Below are 14,615 nucleotides of genomic sequence, written 5' to 3' on the forward strand. Positions count from 1 at the left end.
GATGCAGGAACCAAGTTTTCATATTTTGGCTATTTAACATCCTGCTCTGCGAAGTTGCAGACAAATAAAATGATTTCATGTTTTAAAAATCAAACAAACAATCAGTTAGCACTGTCTCAAGATGGATTATCTCTCTTCACATGTGATGTTTTTCACTCCTCACTGTGCTCTGAGGACAGAAGCAATCAAAACAAAATGTCACAGGCTCTCTCCTTTACAGTTTTCTATTCCCATGTAAGAAAGACTGGTGTTATACTTTCCCCCCGTCCTCTGAGTCAATACTGTGATTTCAGACTTACCTATATACTACATTTTAGTAGTATTGTCTTCTTAACCTCTGCCAAACATTTTGTTTCTTAGTTAAGTACGCTGTGTGTCTTAGCTCTGATTCCTAAGATCTCCTTGGGTTAAGGTTGATTTAGTCATATCTTTGGAGCCACCTTTGCTTGGTTGTTCTTTATCATAATAAACTCAAAGAGTTTGTGATCACTCTTGATGCAATGTCTTAACAACTAATCACACAACACTGGAACATTTATGCCAACCTAACATGTCATGTAGTGTAATAGACTTTGAGTGAAAATGAGTGTCTAGTCCACATTTAGTGAATTCTGTAGTGTGAGTATGCGAGAATGCATATTGTATGGTGGCTAACACACTACAACCATTTGCAGAAACGGGCATTACATTATGAACCCATGCAAATTTAAAAACTAAAGGAATAATCCAAAACAAATTAAAACAGCAGCTACAATTTTTTTTTTAATGTAAAAATGTCAGAACATTTGTGTCAACAGCAAACACAGGAAGCTTTTAATCAATCTGGATTGAAATTATTTTTATAATCATATTTTCAAATTTGCAATGTGTTTCTAAATGTACAGCCAGTTCTCATAATAAAAACCATTTGGGCCTTTGGACCGTGTTTGTCCTTGTAAGCCACCATACAGTTAAGACTTGTTTAATTTCTTTCATTTTTGTTGTTAATCCCAACCAAAAAAGGACATTTCACTTCAAATGCTTATCCAACAGAAAATGTAAATGAGAGGCTGAAAGTATTTCTTTTTTTTCAAATAGTTCTCTTTGCCGTGTTTAAGTCAACCTCACCTTTTGTTTAGCTGCTGGGGATCCATCCTACACAATCATTAATAATGTACAAACACAACACATTTAATACATGTAGAACATGTAAAGGCTTTTATTGACATTTTGAATTGTATTTTTCTACAAGAAATTATTTCCCTGAGTGAGAATAAAGCTATCTCACATGCTTTGAGTATAAAGAAATAATAGATGGCATATCCCTTTAGTATGATCCCCATGTCTATCACCAATGCTGTAGTGTATCATGTAAAACTTGATGATTATAACTAAAGGAATAACAGAAGAAAAAAAGTACCTGACATGTTTTACTGGAAGGCTTCAGAAGAATTGTAAAAGGTAGATTTACCCTTTCATGAATAAAACACTTGCTTAATTATATATGTTTTTAATAATCAATAACTTTTTCATGATTACATCGAAGGCTGTATTGTCATATTCAATATTTTGTGCTATCAAGTCAGCATAGGGCTGATGGTGAAACATATCCCGCTCTCTCTACACAGCGTCCCAGTGTCTCATCCTGCTGCCTTCCTTACACACTACATCATTAGCTGTCTGCTGAACACCTGGAGGCAAAGCCAGCAAGGTAATTATTGAGGGCACAGCCACGTCTGCACGCAACCATCATTAACCCATCTTAGTTCATTTAGAGCAGGCTGTGTTGTTGTAAGAGGAGACACGGAGAAAAGAGCAGCGTAGGGCGGTGATAAGCCCCTGACATGTCAAATATGATACAACGAATGTCTCCGAGCATAGAGCTAATAAAGGCTGGAATTTGCCTTTGCTTTTTTTTTAATCAGGCACTCGACCTGGCACAGTGCCAGTACCTTGGATGATAGAGGCTTATCCCCAGCTCTAAACCATAAAGGTGCAGGAATTCATTGGAAGGGACACAAACACACAACCAGCAATGACTTTGTTTGTTTACCATGCAAAAAAAGAAAAGAAAAAAAGATTTCAAGAAGAGGGCTCCAGCGAGCTTATGTTACCTCATAAACAATGACTGGATTCAGAGTATGTGTGTTTATAAGCATTTTTTTCTCTACTGTGTGCACATATAGCTGCAGAATGCAAAATATGTGCAACATTTCAAGTTGCTTCATCATATTAAACTCATGAATAGTAAATCAATCTTTGTACATTTCCCTCTGTTACACCATTTTAAAATCCCCTCAGCTGAAGGGTAGGTGGCTGCTTCAGGTAAACAGATGACAGTTCCTTCTTCCCTCTCTCGCTCTCTCTCTCACCTCAAGGCCTCAGTTCCTCCTTAAAGAAAACACCTAGACTCGCCCGTGCAGCTCACACAAGCCGTGAAGAGGAATGCATGTATGTGACAGACTGCCAGGAAGATAGTGGAACATCCCAGCAGTTAGGCTATAATTGATGAGGGAGTGGGTTGATTTTGAATGAAGATGGCTTATCATCTTCTGTTTGTGATTTCATTTTTTTGTTATGCCTTTATTTATGGGATCATTTTATTGCTTTTTATTAAAGTTTGTTTTGCCACTCTTTTTAAACCCTTCTTTCATTGTAGATTCTGAACACAAATTAAATGTAATATATTTTGTTCAACAAATTACAATTTTCAACAATGTTGAAAAATGTTGCGTAATAGTTTAAATATTTAAAAATAAGTGCTCATTAGATAACAGAAAATCTAACATTTCCTGTTTGAGGCTTTAAAAACTACTATAATATTGCCTATACAGTTAAAACATATAGACCGATGAGGGAAAAAGGAGGTGTCTTATCGTAACTCTTTTTAACATTGAGCATAAAAACCTATTTTTTTTAATCTTGTTACTTGAAGAAAAGTTGTATAACAAAACACATTAATGTAGAATTAGCTTTGATATATGGCCTGTTAACCTCTCACCTGTTTGAAGTTAACAGGGCTTTGTTGAAAAAAGGGAATGTCTGGTATTTCATTTATACAACATTTTGGATCAGACTCACATGACACTATCAGTTAAATCTCATAAACCTACACCAGCCTACCTACAAATGAACTGAGAATTTAGGCTGTCCCTTAAAATGAGATTAAAGAACTGCTTTACTTCCCCAATGTGAAAATTTCAGAACATGAAACGAATGCCAATGCTTACACCATGACCTTTAACCCTCGACTCTAGTACTGATTGATTTCTACAGCTAGTTAAACTGCACATTCTACAACTCTGTGACACTGACTCATTCATGGAATAAAAGTGAAACTGCAAGAAAGCACACTTTGCAAACTCTGGTTTTCTTTTGTTAGAATACTTTTGCATGCTGTTACATCAAAACAAGTTTCTTCAGTGTTTTTGCAGTTATTAAATACAGCAGCTTGGATAACTTACAGGTGCAAACTATTTGCTAAACATTTCTTATCCACCACGCCAGACAGTCATAATGAATTTATCAATTAGGTCTGGCTGCGTGTGCCCTTCAGGCTGCACCTTCTCTGCACTGAACTTTAATCAGTCATCCTGTCAGATCAGCAGAGTAGCGTGGAAAAGGGGGCAGTTAGGTCTTATAAAAAGAAGACTTGCTTTTTAAAACTTCACATTGTACTATCGCATAAGTGTTTTGCAAGCTTGCATTTGATTGACAAACACACACAGATCTTATAATGGAATGGGAAAATGTTCAATTTGAAAGTGAGAAATTCATACATGTATGCAGCCTTTGAGATGTAGTTAAAGTAATATTTGTATATGCTGCATAGTCAGTGAAGACTCTGATTATGTGTCTCCCTCTAGAGGAGAGCAGGGATAGTGTACTTAATGAAACAAGCATGCACACATGGCTAAACCAAAAATAAACTTTATTTATATTTTCATTTATATGTTTACACAAGGTGAAATGTTTCACGTTTACATAGAATGCTACAATGAGATACTCAAAAATATATATTTTTCCATTATTCATATTTATATTTCCATGCCAACTGTTATGTATATAATACACATTGCAAATAATCTATCTCTTTACAAATACAAAATATTTTACATGCTACAATCACACATTAAGGTAAAGGTGTAAGAAAAAACATTTCTCACTTGGGGATAACGTCATACTTTTAACGGGTTTTCCAACATGTAATCATCAGTGCTAATACCTGCAGGCAGAGCAGTGAACAGTCAACCCATAACTGAGAGGAAACGGTTGGATGTTTATCAGTGCACACAGGTCTTGTTTGCTTGGGAGGGGAGCACATTGTGGTTTAACCACTTGAAACTGACAGGCAGCTGGTGGTGGAGCTCAATCTGTATTTTTTAGGTGCCCTGCGATGCTTCCGAGGAGTGGAGGGTGGGGAGGCCACGCTCAGATTTCTGACTTTGTTAAAACTGTTCCTCAGACTGTCCCTCCTACTCTCTGAGGTGCTGCTGGTCTCCTTGGAGGTGAAGCGGTCTGGGTGACAGAGGCCAGACCCCGCGCGGCAGCAGCACAGCAGGTCAGCAATGGCCTTCCTCATCTCACTGCTGCCCAGGGCGTAGATGATCGGGTTCAGGCCGGAGTTTAGGACAGCCAGTGAGATGCAAAAGTCAGCACTGAACAGAAGTGCGCAGTGGCGTGAGACACAGAAGAAATCGACCAGTAAGAGCAGGAACAGCGGCCCCCAGCAGACTACAAAGACCCCCACAATGGAAATCACAGTTTTAAGCAGAGCAAGGGAGCGCTTGCGGCTGCGCTGGGGGCCAAGCTTTGCATTACTATGTACGTGGCAGTAGATGAGTCCATACAGCACGGCGATAGCCAGGAGGATGAGGAAGAAGATGATGAGTGAGAAGAGGATATAGCTCTTGGAGTAAAGGGGGAGGAGGGTAGAGCATCCATCGAGGTTGCACACACAGTTCCAGCCCAGCAAAGGGAGGAAGCCGATCACCAGTGCCAAGCCCCAGCAAAGCACCACAAGGCCATAGATCCTGTAATAAGATCTCCTAGTGTACTTCTGAGACAGTGGCTTCATCATGGTGGTGTAGCGCTCCACAGCAATCAGCAGCAGACTGAATATGGATGCCGCCAGGGCCACAAACACAATCCCCTCTCTGAAGAGCCACAGAGCGGGGGTGAGGCGAAAAGTCTGGCTGCCGGACATACAGATGTTGATCACATAAGCAGCCCCAGTGAGGAGGTCGCTAAGTGTGATGTTGGCGATGCAGACGTAAACCCAGCGGCTGCTGTGCCGGATGCGGGAAATGACGGCTACCAGCACCAGGAGGTTCTCCAAGATGATGAAGATACTGATGCAGAGAAAGATAACTGTGGTGACGCTTACATGGTTCTGGACATTTGAGATGGTCCGGTTCTGCAGGCGGCCGGTGTGGTTGTAATGCAGCAGAATCACATGGCTGATATCTGAGGCTGCGGTGGTGGTAGAGTTGCTAAGGTCCCTGGGTAAGTGGTACGTGTGGGGGCAGGAGGAGGGAGACACAAGGGAGGAGAATGCATCCATAGTGGCAGCTGTCCTGGTGAATGTCAAGGCTAGAGTTAGGGACAGGCTGAACTCAGCTGGTACGAGCTGCAGAGGAATTAGTGTGAAACTCCTGTGATCAAACAGGCTATCGTCACACTCTACCTGCAAGAGCTCAACACACACCTGACAGGACAAAAGAGGAAGAAATGGGAATAATTTCAATAAGGCATCTCAGTGAAAACAGGAGAAAATTGAGAAAAACGGCCCTTTTCCTCATTGTGGTGCTTCATCAATTTAAAAAGACATAATTTAAATGCCTGCTGCATGTGCCACATTACTCCCCCTCCCTGTGGTTAACACAGGATTAACTGAGCATGCTTCGGGGTATTTAAATCACCACATGGAGGGAATACACATTGCTTCTTACAATAGTACTGGATATGTTGTTATTACCATAATCAATGCAAAAAGAATACCTGCACAATAGTAAAAACACATGTAAATTTTTGCACAAAAAACCAATAGTACATTTTATCTGATATTTTTTTAAAAATGTGTGCAGTAAATATCCATCAACATTAATTGATCAAAACAAGTGAGACAATGTTTTTTTTTGCAATGTTCAATTTTAGTTCAAATCTGAGCAATAACTTAAAAAATATATTAATTTACATAATTTACATAAATCTGTTCAATAAGAGTGAATTCGTTATTCTTAAATAACAGCAAAATTAACATTGCATTGCAATTGAACTGTATAATATGTTGATAGAATGTATCCTTACATGTAATTATTCTATGTGCAGAATTTAGTGGATGCTGTGCAGTACTTACTCTGGTTGCTGGTGGTGATTCTCAGCATGTGAGAAGGTAACGTAGTTGATGGGGAAGTATGCCAAAGCAGGCTGGGTTGTAACACACCACACCCAAGACACACACACACACACACACACACACACACACACACACACACACACACACACACACACACACACACACACACATATGCAACATAGAGATTTCACTGACTTTTATTCCATCACTTGGTAAAGTCACAAAGTAACTTTGAGAATTTCACGGTTGCTTGTCAATATTGGTCAACAAATGCATTACTTTTATTTTATTATATGCGTTTTATACTTATAATATTGAACAATTTTTCCATCGATTTTCTGTTGCACCAAGTTCATCACATTTTCTTAGGGCATCATATAAATTTTACTACAACTGCACATCACTTCCTATTGCTCAAGCTGCCCTACAACAACCTCATACGGGAAAAGCTCTTACAAAATGAAAGCTAAGCAAGTTTAAATGCTTTCTAAAGTAACATGACTCAATATGTTTTTTAGGATATGGGGTAAGAATCTCACTTGCACTTACAAGACCATGGCACCTAACCAAGAGAGATATTACAAAAGCCTTAAATTAGATGTTTTTCACAATACTTCTCAGAAGGTAGAGAAAAACAGGAACTCCAAAATCAGATGGAAATGGGCCCCTCCCTGCAGATTGTCGGTTTCATTCGTCTCATCTCACAGCTGTGGTTGTTGGCTTTGGGTATTTGGGCCACCATAACCCAATTCCCTTCATGCTGTTGTCACAACGCATGGCACACTCGTCTACAACAAACCTCGAACCAAGCACCAGCAGACTGAAACCACACGGCATAAGACAGGCAGTGGCATTGCGACCATGACCACTTTCAAGTCAACCATAAACACACAAGATGCAGACAAGAAGCTTAGAAAAGCATCCAGCAAGCAACAGAAAGTGACGCCAGACCCCAAAATCATGAAACCACTGTTCAAGTAGGAGAAAACCAGAACTTGCTGCTGAACATATTTTCCCTTCAGAGTGGAGTTTTCAAAGACTTATGATTATATATTTCGAGTTTTCTGCAAATAGGCTCTAATTCTATCCATGCACTATAATTATCATCTATCAAATGCTTCAAAAGAATGCAAATAAAGGCCAAAAATCATTGAGATCATATAACTATGATCACTCTAGTTTCCCGATATTTTGGTAATATGTTTCAATTGCATGGTCTAGTTTTTACATTTTCTAAATGTTTCAGTGGTTTAACTCAAGAGTTTGCATAGTGTCTCCATTCAAAAGGATAGCCCATCTAAAGACTAAAACAAGGATAATATAGCTGTATATAGAGACTTGACCTACATTGTCTATCAAGTGTGACCGTAATGAGGCATGACTTTCATGACATCAAAAAAGCTTTACAACTTCTTCTTTTCAGTCCCCACCCATGTAAAAAGAAATAAAGACAAAAATAAGACAGATATGCATCAGCAAACTATAGAGTCAAAACGTTATATTTGGATAGAAATTCTCTGTCTGCATCTAAGAGGCTGTAATTGCAGAAACCCTGAGGTGTTAACAACACGCAAAACTGTTGAAAACGCCCTTACCCTGAAATCGTATAACACTGTTCATCATTTAAGCGTGTCTAAACCACAGATGTGGTTGTGTGTGTGTGTGTGTGTGTGTGTGTGTGTGTGTGTGTGTGTGTGTGTGTGTTATCTGGAAAAGAGAGCCATACGTGCAGAATCTTACTGCAGAGGCTCTGAACAACAAGACAAGCAGATTCATCAGTAGACAATCAGGACTTAAGAGCTTCTCAGTCACCTACACGTTTTTAGACTTTGGGAGGAAACCTTTACCACACATGCAAAGTCAGCTCATGCTGGCCGCGTGGGAATTGAACCTACCACCTGTGTGAATGAATGAAAAAAGTCAAATGGTTTAAGAGGTTGAAAAGAGCCTTATGATACTGTATGAATAAATATCTATGATATGAAGCCTTATTAGACTTAATCTTAATGCACAGGGCAATTTCTGCTTTTTTATCACATGAAGGACACAGCCTCAAACTGGGCTACAATTAAATGGGCTTTATTAATGAAAGAACTCAAATGAGAACTCTCTAACATTATAAAATAAATAATTCAGATATTACTGCTGCAGCAGTGTACGTCTGTCACTGCTGAACTCATGATCAGTTTAAGAATAGCCTACATAATTTGCTCAGGGAACGAACAAGTGAAATGCATCTACAGTGATGAACTCTTAAATAGATATTTAAACAGACAATTAGTACAAAAAGCAATCCAAGCAGCAACAAATTAAAAAACTTTTGGTAAAGATGGTTTGCCAAATGAAGTGCTGAAATCCCACAACATTTGAGATTTACTTTATTTGTTGTGTGAAACATGTTTTGACCGCACAGTGTTGTACCCTCTGTTTGGCATTACTCTTAACTTAAAGGGTCCAGAAGATGACCCAAAGGAGCTGCTAAATGATTGGAGCCGTTGTTTATTGAGCACTGTATCTAAATTGTAATCGTCCCTTATAGTTTTCAGAGCAGTTTGTTTGAAGAGGAAGGACCGAGCCTGTATGCATCATATTTATACATTATCTACATTAAAACACAGATTGAAATATAATCACTCCACATTCTCTTGTTTTATTTCTCCCAAAAGCTTTCCATTTCAGTGATCGTGATCTCTTTAAACTTAAACTTTTTCAAATTTGGGTTAATGGAAAATTTGAACAAGCTGTTGTTTCTTTATATGGAGCACCCACTGCCTGTGTAAAAGAGAATTCATTACATTACAGAATAGTTTCCCACCCCCTCTGGGGTTACATTATTTGTTGTCTTTATTAATGTTTTTTGCTATGTCTGAATATCTCTTGAAAGTATGGGAAAGGATAAGAATGAAAAGGTATAACTGATACATTTCTCTGACTCTATTTATCATGGGGTGGGAGTATCTCAGTCTGTTAGGTCTTTGGTTGGGAACCGGAGGGTTGCACAACTTAAGTATGGACCAAAGTTGGTCTGGTTAGTGGCGATTCTACAGTTTGTCAGGGCCCTAAGCAAAAATGAACTAGGGGCCCCTCAAACCAGTGTTCATCACCATTATGTCTGCCAGTATCCAGATGCTTACTCGTCCTCCTCTTTTTTCTCTTTCTTTTTTCACTCTCACACAGATCATTCTTTAGCAGGGCATGGAGAGTGAGTGCCGTCAGATGAGGCCCCTCCAGGGAGGTTTCCAACTGTCACTGCAAAATGTGCACATTTTGAGCCACTGCTGAGGTTTAAAGTTTGTCAGCCCTTGGGGGCCCCCTACTGTTATAAGGCCCCAAGCAGTTGCCTGCCTTGCCTGTTGACAAGCATCGCCTCTGGGTCTGGTTGCTGAAGAGATGCTAGGTCACTTCCTGAGTGCTTATTTGCCCCATGTGCTGTGGCAGGCCCACTCTGACATCTCTTAATACAATTACTAGTTTCAGTCTATGCAGCAATCTTTGTTCTGTGTAAGTCAAGGTTCCTTTTTTTACCACTAGGGGCAGAGGAACTTGACAACACAGACACACAGCTCCAAACATGCGAGTCTGGAAGTTGACAAATACATAGCACAGGGAGCCAGCAGATAACAGGATATTTTAATGCAACCAAAGTTTTCATAAAATCATCACCACTCCTTTAAGGTGAGGCCAAGATTTAACTCTGAGGGTACCTGATGGAATTTATACCTACAGACTCCATGGTTCTCATTTAGTTTTCACAAAGATGAGAAAACAAAGGCAGTCTTCTGAAAGAAGAAGGCCTTTATTAAATGAACTATTTCATCATGGAAATTTTAAAAGCAAGTAATCGAAAATCAACCCACGCATAGCGGAATAAACAGCATTTTTGACTTGCCTTGTTTTTAAAATTTCTATGAAGAAATAGCTAATTTAGTAAAGGCTTTGAACTTTTTTTCAGATGAGTGACTTGTTTTTTTTAAATCTCTTTAATTTTCTGTTTCCCACCAAAGAGCACCTTTACCATTCTTTGTTTGAACTTCTGAGCACTCCAGACTCTTTTTTTTGTCTCATGTAGTTTTACCATAAATATTTTAACGGCTTGTAGATGGAGCACAATTAGAAGAGCCTGAATGACCTGAAATTACAATCTCATGATTGATGTTGAGAAGTTATTGGACATTAAATATTGGTTAATGCTATTTGGGAAAAAGCTCATGTCAGTCAAAGTTGGTTGCTGGAATCTCAACTTATGATACAGTAGAGTTGAAGTTGTGCCTTGCACTATGGTGTTGAGCAGTCAACATCTGGTGGCCAAATAGCAGTATTACAGTAATACATATTACAGTCATTGTTCTGTCAACATGAAACAAGTTGAAGATGCTAAAAAGATCACAGAGATCATAAAATGGCACAAGGATTTTTTCTTCATTGAGCATTTTAGTTTCATTAGATGGCAGACGTGATGCATGGTAAGATTGCATAAAGCAATGTTTACAACTCTCTGTTAAGTATGTTTTTTTTCTCTGTGTAGTTTTTACTGTTGTTTTGCATTTTTGAAACTGAGGCTGTAAGGTGCCACACCTCAGAGGATTTTTGTTGTCAATCTAAGTAAATATTGGACAGGCCAAATACGTGCAATGAGGTAGTGCACTTTAAAACCTTTTGTAAACAATGGCTAAAGGCAAACCGGAACTGAGATCACTTTTAACATCTCACATTTCACAATAGGCCTATACACCATTTTCTTCTATGGTTTTCTTCTTATGTATTATATATGAATTTCATATTGGTAATGGAAAAATGTTGCTTGCAATGATTCATGTTTTTTAATGGTTACTCAGGTGTAACAGCAAAAGTGCATCTTGTATTGTAATAGATAGATAGATAGATACTTTATTGATCCCAAAGGAAATTCAAAGCATCCAGTAGCAGGTTACAAAGACGTACATGACATGAAACATTTGTTACAAATTAACCACAAAACTGACGCCCCCCCCCCCCCCCCCCCCCTCATGTCATACATGTGAAATTTAAACAAGAACCTATAAACAGTTGAGGAAAAAATCTGTAATTAGACCTGAATATAAACTATAGGCTAATACTGTCAGTCATTAGCCTATAGTCTCTTATTGACTCAATTGTTCATATAAAACATAGAAATGATCTATGAAAATAAACAAAAGTTAGTTGTTAACAAGTTACATTGTATCACAGTTAACACTAACTAATCTAGTTTAAATTATCTTTCTCTCCATAGAGTAAGAGTAAAGCATATACATAGGCCTTACATTTTTTATTTGGATTATGTACATTGTGCTTTTTCAGGAATACCAACACAACATTTACACATTTACAGGTCTCCACACAGACATAACCATAAACAAAGCAAAGGAACACATCCAAACTAAATAAGAAAGTAAAATGAACCCCATTAGAGATAATATCAGATAGTTTTAATAACCATTTCTCAGAATCTTGTATTCAAGAGCTTCAAATAAGCCTGGCAGTTATCAAAAAGAGTGAATTAACGCTAATTGTTAGAATGGCTTATTCACAATATATTAGCATTAGTTAGCCAGAAACTGTTCACATGGATTAAATAAATGAACATGTATTAATCATCAAGCAGCAAACAAATATTAGAAAAAAATTGGTGTGGTTGCTTCTATCAACAGGAAGTTCAACCTTTTCCTCACAAAGGATATTTTCACTCAATACCCGGTTGTTATTTTTTCAACTATAATAGCTTGTTATAGTAGTTGTTTTTCTTAAATTACAAACTACATGTGTACATTACCACCTGAGTTTGTAGAAGAGCAATTCTTTGTTCCGGCGTGTGGTACCACCTGCTTACTCCAGCAGAGGGCGCTGTTCTTTCAAAAATGTCCCTAAGCAACAGGGTGCATTCATTACATTGAATCTGGCTTGTTCCTTTTCCTCAACTTTTTTTTTTTTTTTCACCGCTTCTGTTATTAAGGCAACGAGAAAGGAAGTAGCGACAGGCTAGCTGGTTAGCCGGTCTGAATCCACACACAGTCTGTCCGGAAAAGAGTGAACTTGAAAGGAAATTTTTTTTTATCCGGGCGGCTGTTTTTCTTCGTTTGATAAGAGCGTAAGAGCAGACTGCGGTGTATTTGTCGATACGTTTTATTTTCTCTCTGCCGCGGTTTCAGACCCAACTGTGAGCTTTTGTCTGCCTGTCTGGGGCGCCTCCGCTGTTAGCCTGGTCGGTTCAAAACAGTCTCGGGTTTATTCAAAGAAGAAGGCAAACCCCAATCCGTATCCGATTTGTTCGTCATTCTTTCACCAGTGGGTTGAATCGTGGAAGATGCAGTTAAGGATTACACCAAGACAATGAGAAAAACAGCCGGGAAAGGTAGGTGAAATACTGTCGGCGTTGAATTAGTCTTTAGTCTGTTTTATCGTCAAGTAGCTCAAATCTGTCGAAATATCTTGGTTTTAGTGTGTCTACGATTACAGTTTTAATGTAATGTCTAGCAGGCACATCGTTGACAGAACTGTTCTGGGAAGTTATTGTGAAGTGAAGGGATGGTAACTCAAACCCTCTTTTACTTGTTCTGCTGAGCAGTTTTCAACGCCCCATGTTACAATGAGATAAAGCTGGCTAACTAAGCAGCACACGTTCACAGCCGTCCTGTCTCACTGTAACGATAACAGTTGACAAAGGGGTTTTTTTTTTCTTCCCCTGCTGTTTTGTTAGTGACATACTAGCATAGTATGCATGCTGAGAATGAGCAGGGAATGTAGGCTGACTTGTTGCAGTTCACTGTCCCCCAGGCCTGCTTCACAATATCACTACATGTCAGTCAGTTGTTGTTTTCTTTGAGTTTTTGTGTTCCTGCATGTTCTTGCCATAAATATTCTCAGAGTAATCTAGATGTTGCAACTACAACTTATCCGGCTGAACCAGTGCATCATATCTGTGTTTGTGTGTGCTCATTTGTGCACAGTTTGTGACTGTGCACAGCCTGAAATGAAGGAACACATCTGCTTAAAGTTGGGATATACATATTAGTTCAGTATTGTTATGATGATGTCATGTGTGATAGTCATTCTTTTAAACTACTGAACTACATGCAAATGTATTCAGAGCCATACTAAAAATAATCACTGATGTGAAATGTTTGTAGCTGTGTTTTTTTTATTTTTTTATTGGCCAGACCTTAACAAAGTCTCCCACACAAGCTGCAGGACCTCGCTCCTCCTATGACTAACGTCTGGGCGGTGGAAAATAGTAATCATACATATGGACACTAAAATTACACACACACATACACTTCACTTGGAAGTCCCTCACCCTCCGTGTTTCCCTTTTTCTCTGAATAATTTTGTTCTCGGCCGTGCTGTGGTCTTCCAGTGGCCCTTCTTGCGAGTTACTTCCTCATGGTGAAATAATGTGTTTACACTTTCCTCTGGCAGCTCCGTGGATTAATAAGCCAAATGTTGAGACCCAGACCTGGAGACTGGCCTGAAAAAAAAAAGCTTTCAGAGTTAAGAGTGGAAAATTACAAATATCCACTAGTTTGGGGCGGTTTGGGAATGAAAACATCAAAACACATAGGTGGGGCATAGACCTGTGGTGCCCCTTTCCTTTTGTGTTGATTGTGATAGTTCCACTTTAGTTTGAGTTAAGTGTTCTTAGCAAATTGTTGTTTAAACTTCTATTTTATTTGTATGCGACGCTGTTCTCATCCGCCAATGTGCGTTTATTGTATTATTATGGAACACCCCTGCAATAGTCACCATTAAGAACCTGATGCCCTCCTTTCAAGTAGCTTTATTTAGTCTGTTTTTATTCTGTTTTAATGTGTTTTACCACCTTAAGTAAAAATGTCACTGTGTTTTAAATCTGTGCATCTGCGCAGGCAAGTCAAATACAAGTTTCTGCCTTTGCATGCAAAGAAGTAGAAAATACAATATTTTCCATTCGTATACAGTATCTATGGAGACATATGTTTGTTTAAGTGTAATTTATCTTATGTTAATAACTTAGAACACTGGTTATGGTTGGATTCATCATTACACATAACATTAAAACAGGAACGGATCAAGACATATCCATATTGAACCATGCATGGTTATTATTCAAGAAAAGGTTATTGAAAAGCAAGTCATTTATCTAAAACTACAGAGCCTCTGAAATACAACCTTCATGATCATCATATAAACATTCCTTTTTTTTTATCAATAACAGTAAAGGTCATTATACTATAAATACCTTCTCTGGTGGTGTTCTTTGCATTGACATATAGGAGGCTTGTGA

The 14,615-nt window shown here is 38.6% G+C and overlaps 2 protein-coding genes across 11 annotated transcripts in view; one reads left to right on the forward strand and one right to left on the reverse strand.

The window, feature by feature from the left end:
• Window positions 1–3,893: 3,893 nt before the first annotated feature.
• Window positions 3,894–6,486, reverse strand: s1pr4 (sphingosine-1-phosphate receptor 4). Its single transcript, XM_061032973.1, has 2 exons — window positions 6,338–6,486; window positions 3,894–5,686 (listed from the first exon to the last, which is right to left on the reverse strand). Exon 2 carries the CDS (start codon window positions 5,540–5,542, stop codon window positions 4,310–4,312), a length of 1,233 nt encoding a protein of 410 aa, XP_060888956.1. The 5' UTR covers window positions 5,543–5,686; window positions 6,338–6,486; the 3' UTR covers window positions 3,894–4,309.
• Window positions 6,487–12,310: 5,824 nt separating this feature from the next.
• si:zfos-588f8.1 overlaps window positions 12,311–14,615 on the forward strand; it is a 60,558-nt gene continuing 58,253 nt past the window's right edge. For 6 of the 10 annotated variants that reach the window (XM_061032986.1, XM_061032995.1, XM_061033012.1 and 3 more), the window contains exon 1: window positions 12,313–12,707. The gene's annotated coding sequence lies outside the window, so the exon portion shown is untranslated. Of the gene's footprint in view, window positions 12,708–14,615 lie in introns of all 10 variants that reach the window. The other 4 variants (XR_009667109.1, XM_061033047.1, XM_061033031.1 and 1 more) reach the window with 1 other exon arrangement.

The sequence above is a fragment of the Labrus mixtus genome, chromosome 3 (genome assembly GCF_963584025.1).
Source record: "Labrus mixtus chromosome 3, fLabMix1.1, whole genome shotgun sequence".
NCBI classification, from domain to species: Eukaryota; Metazoa; Chordata; class Actinopteri; order Labriformes; family Labridae; genus Labrus; species Labrus mixtus.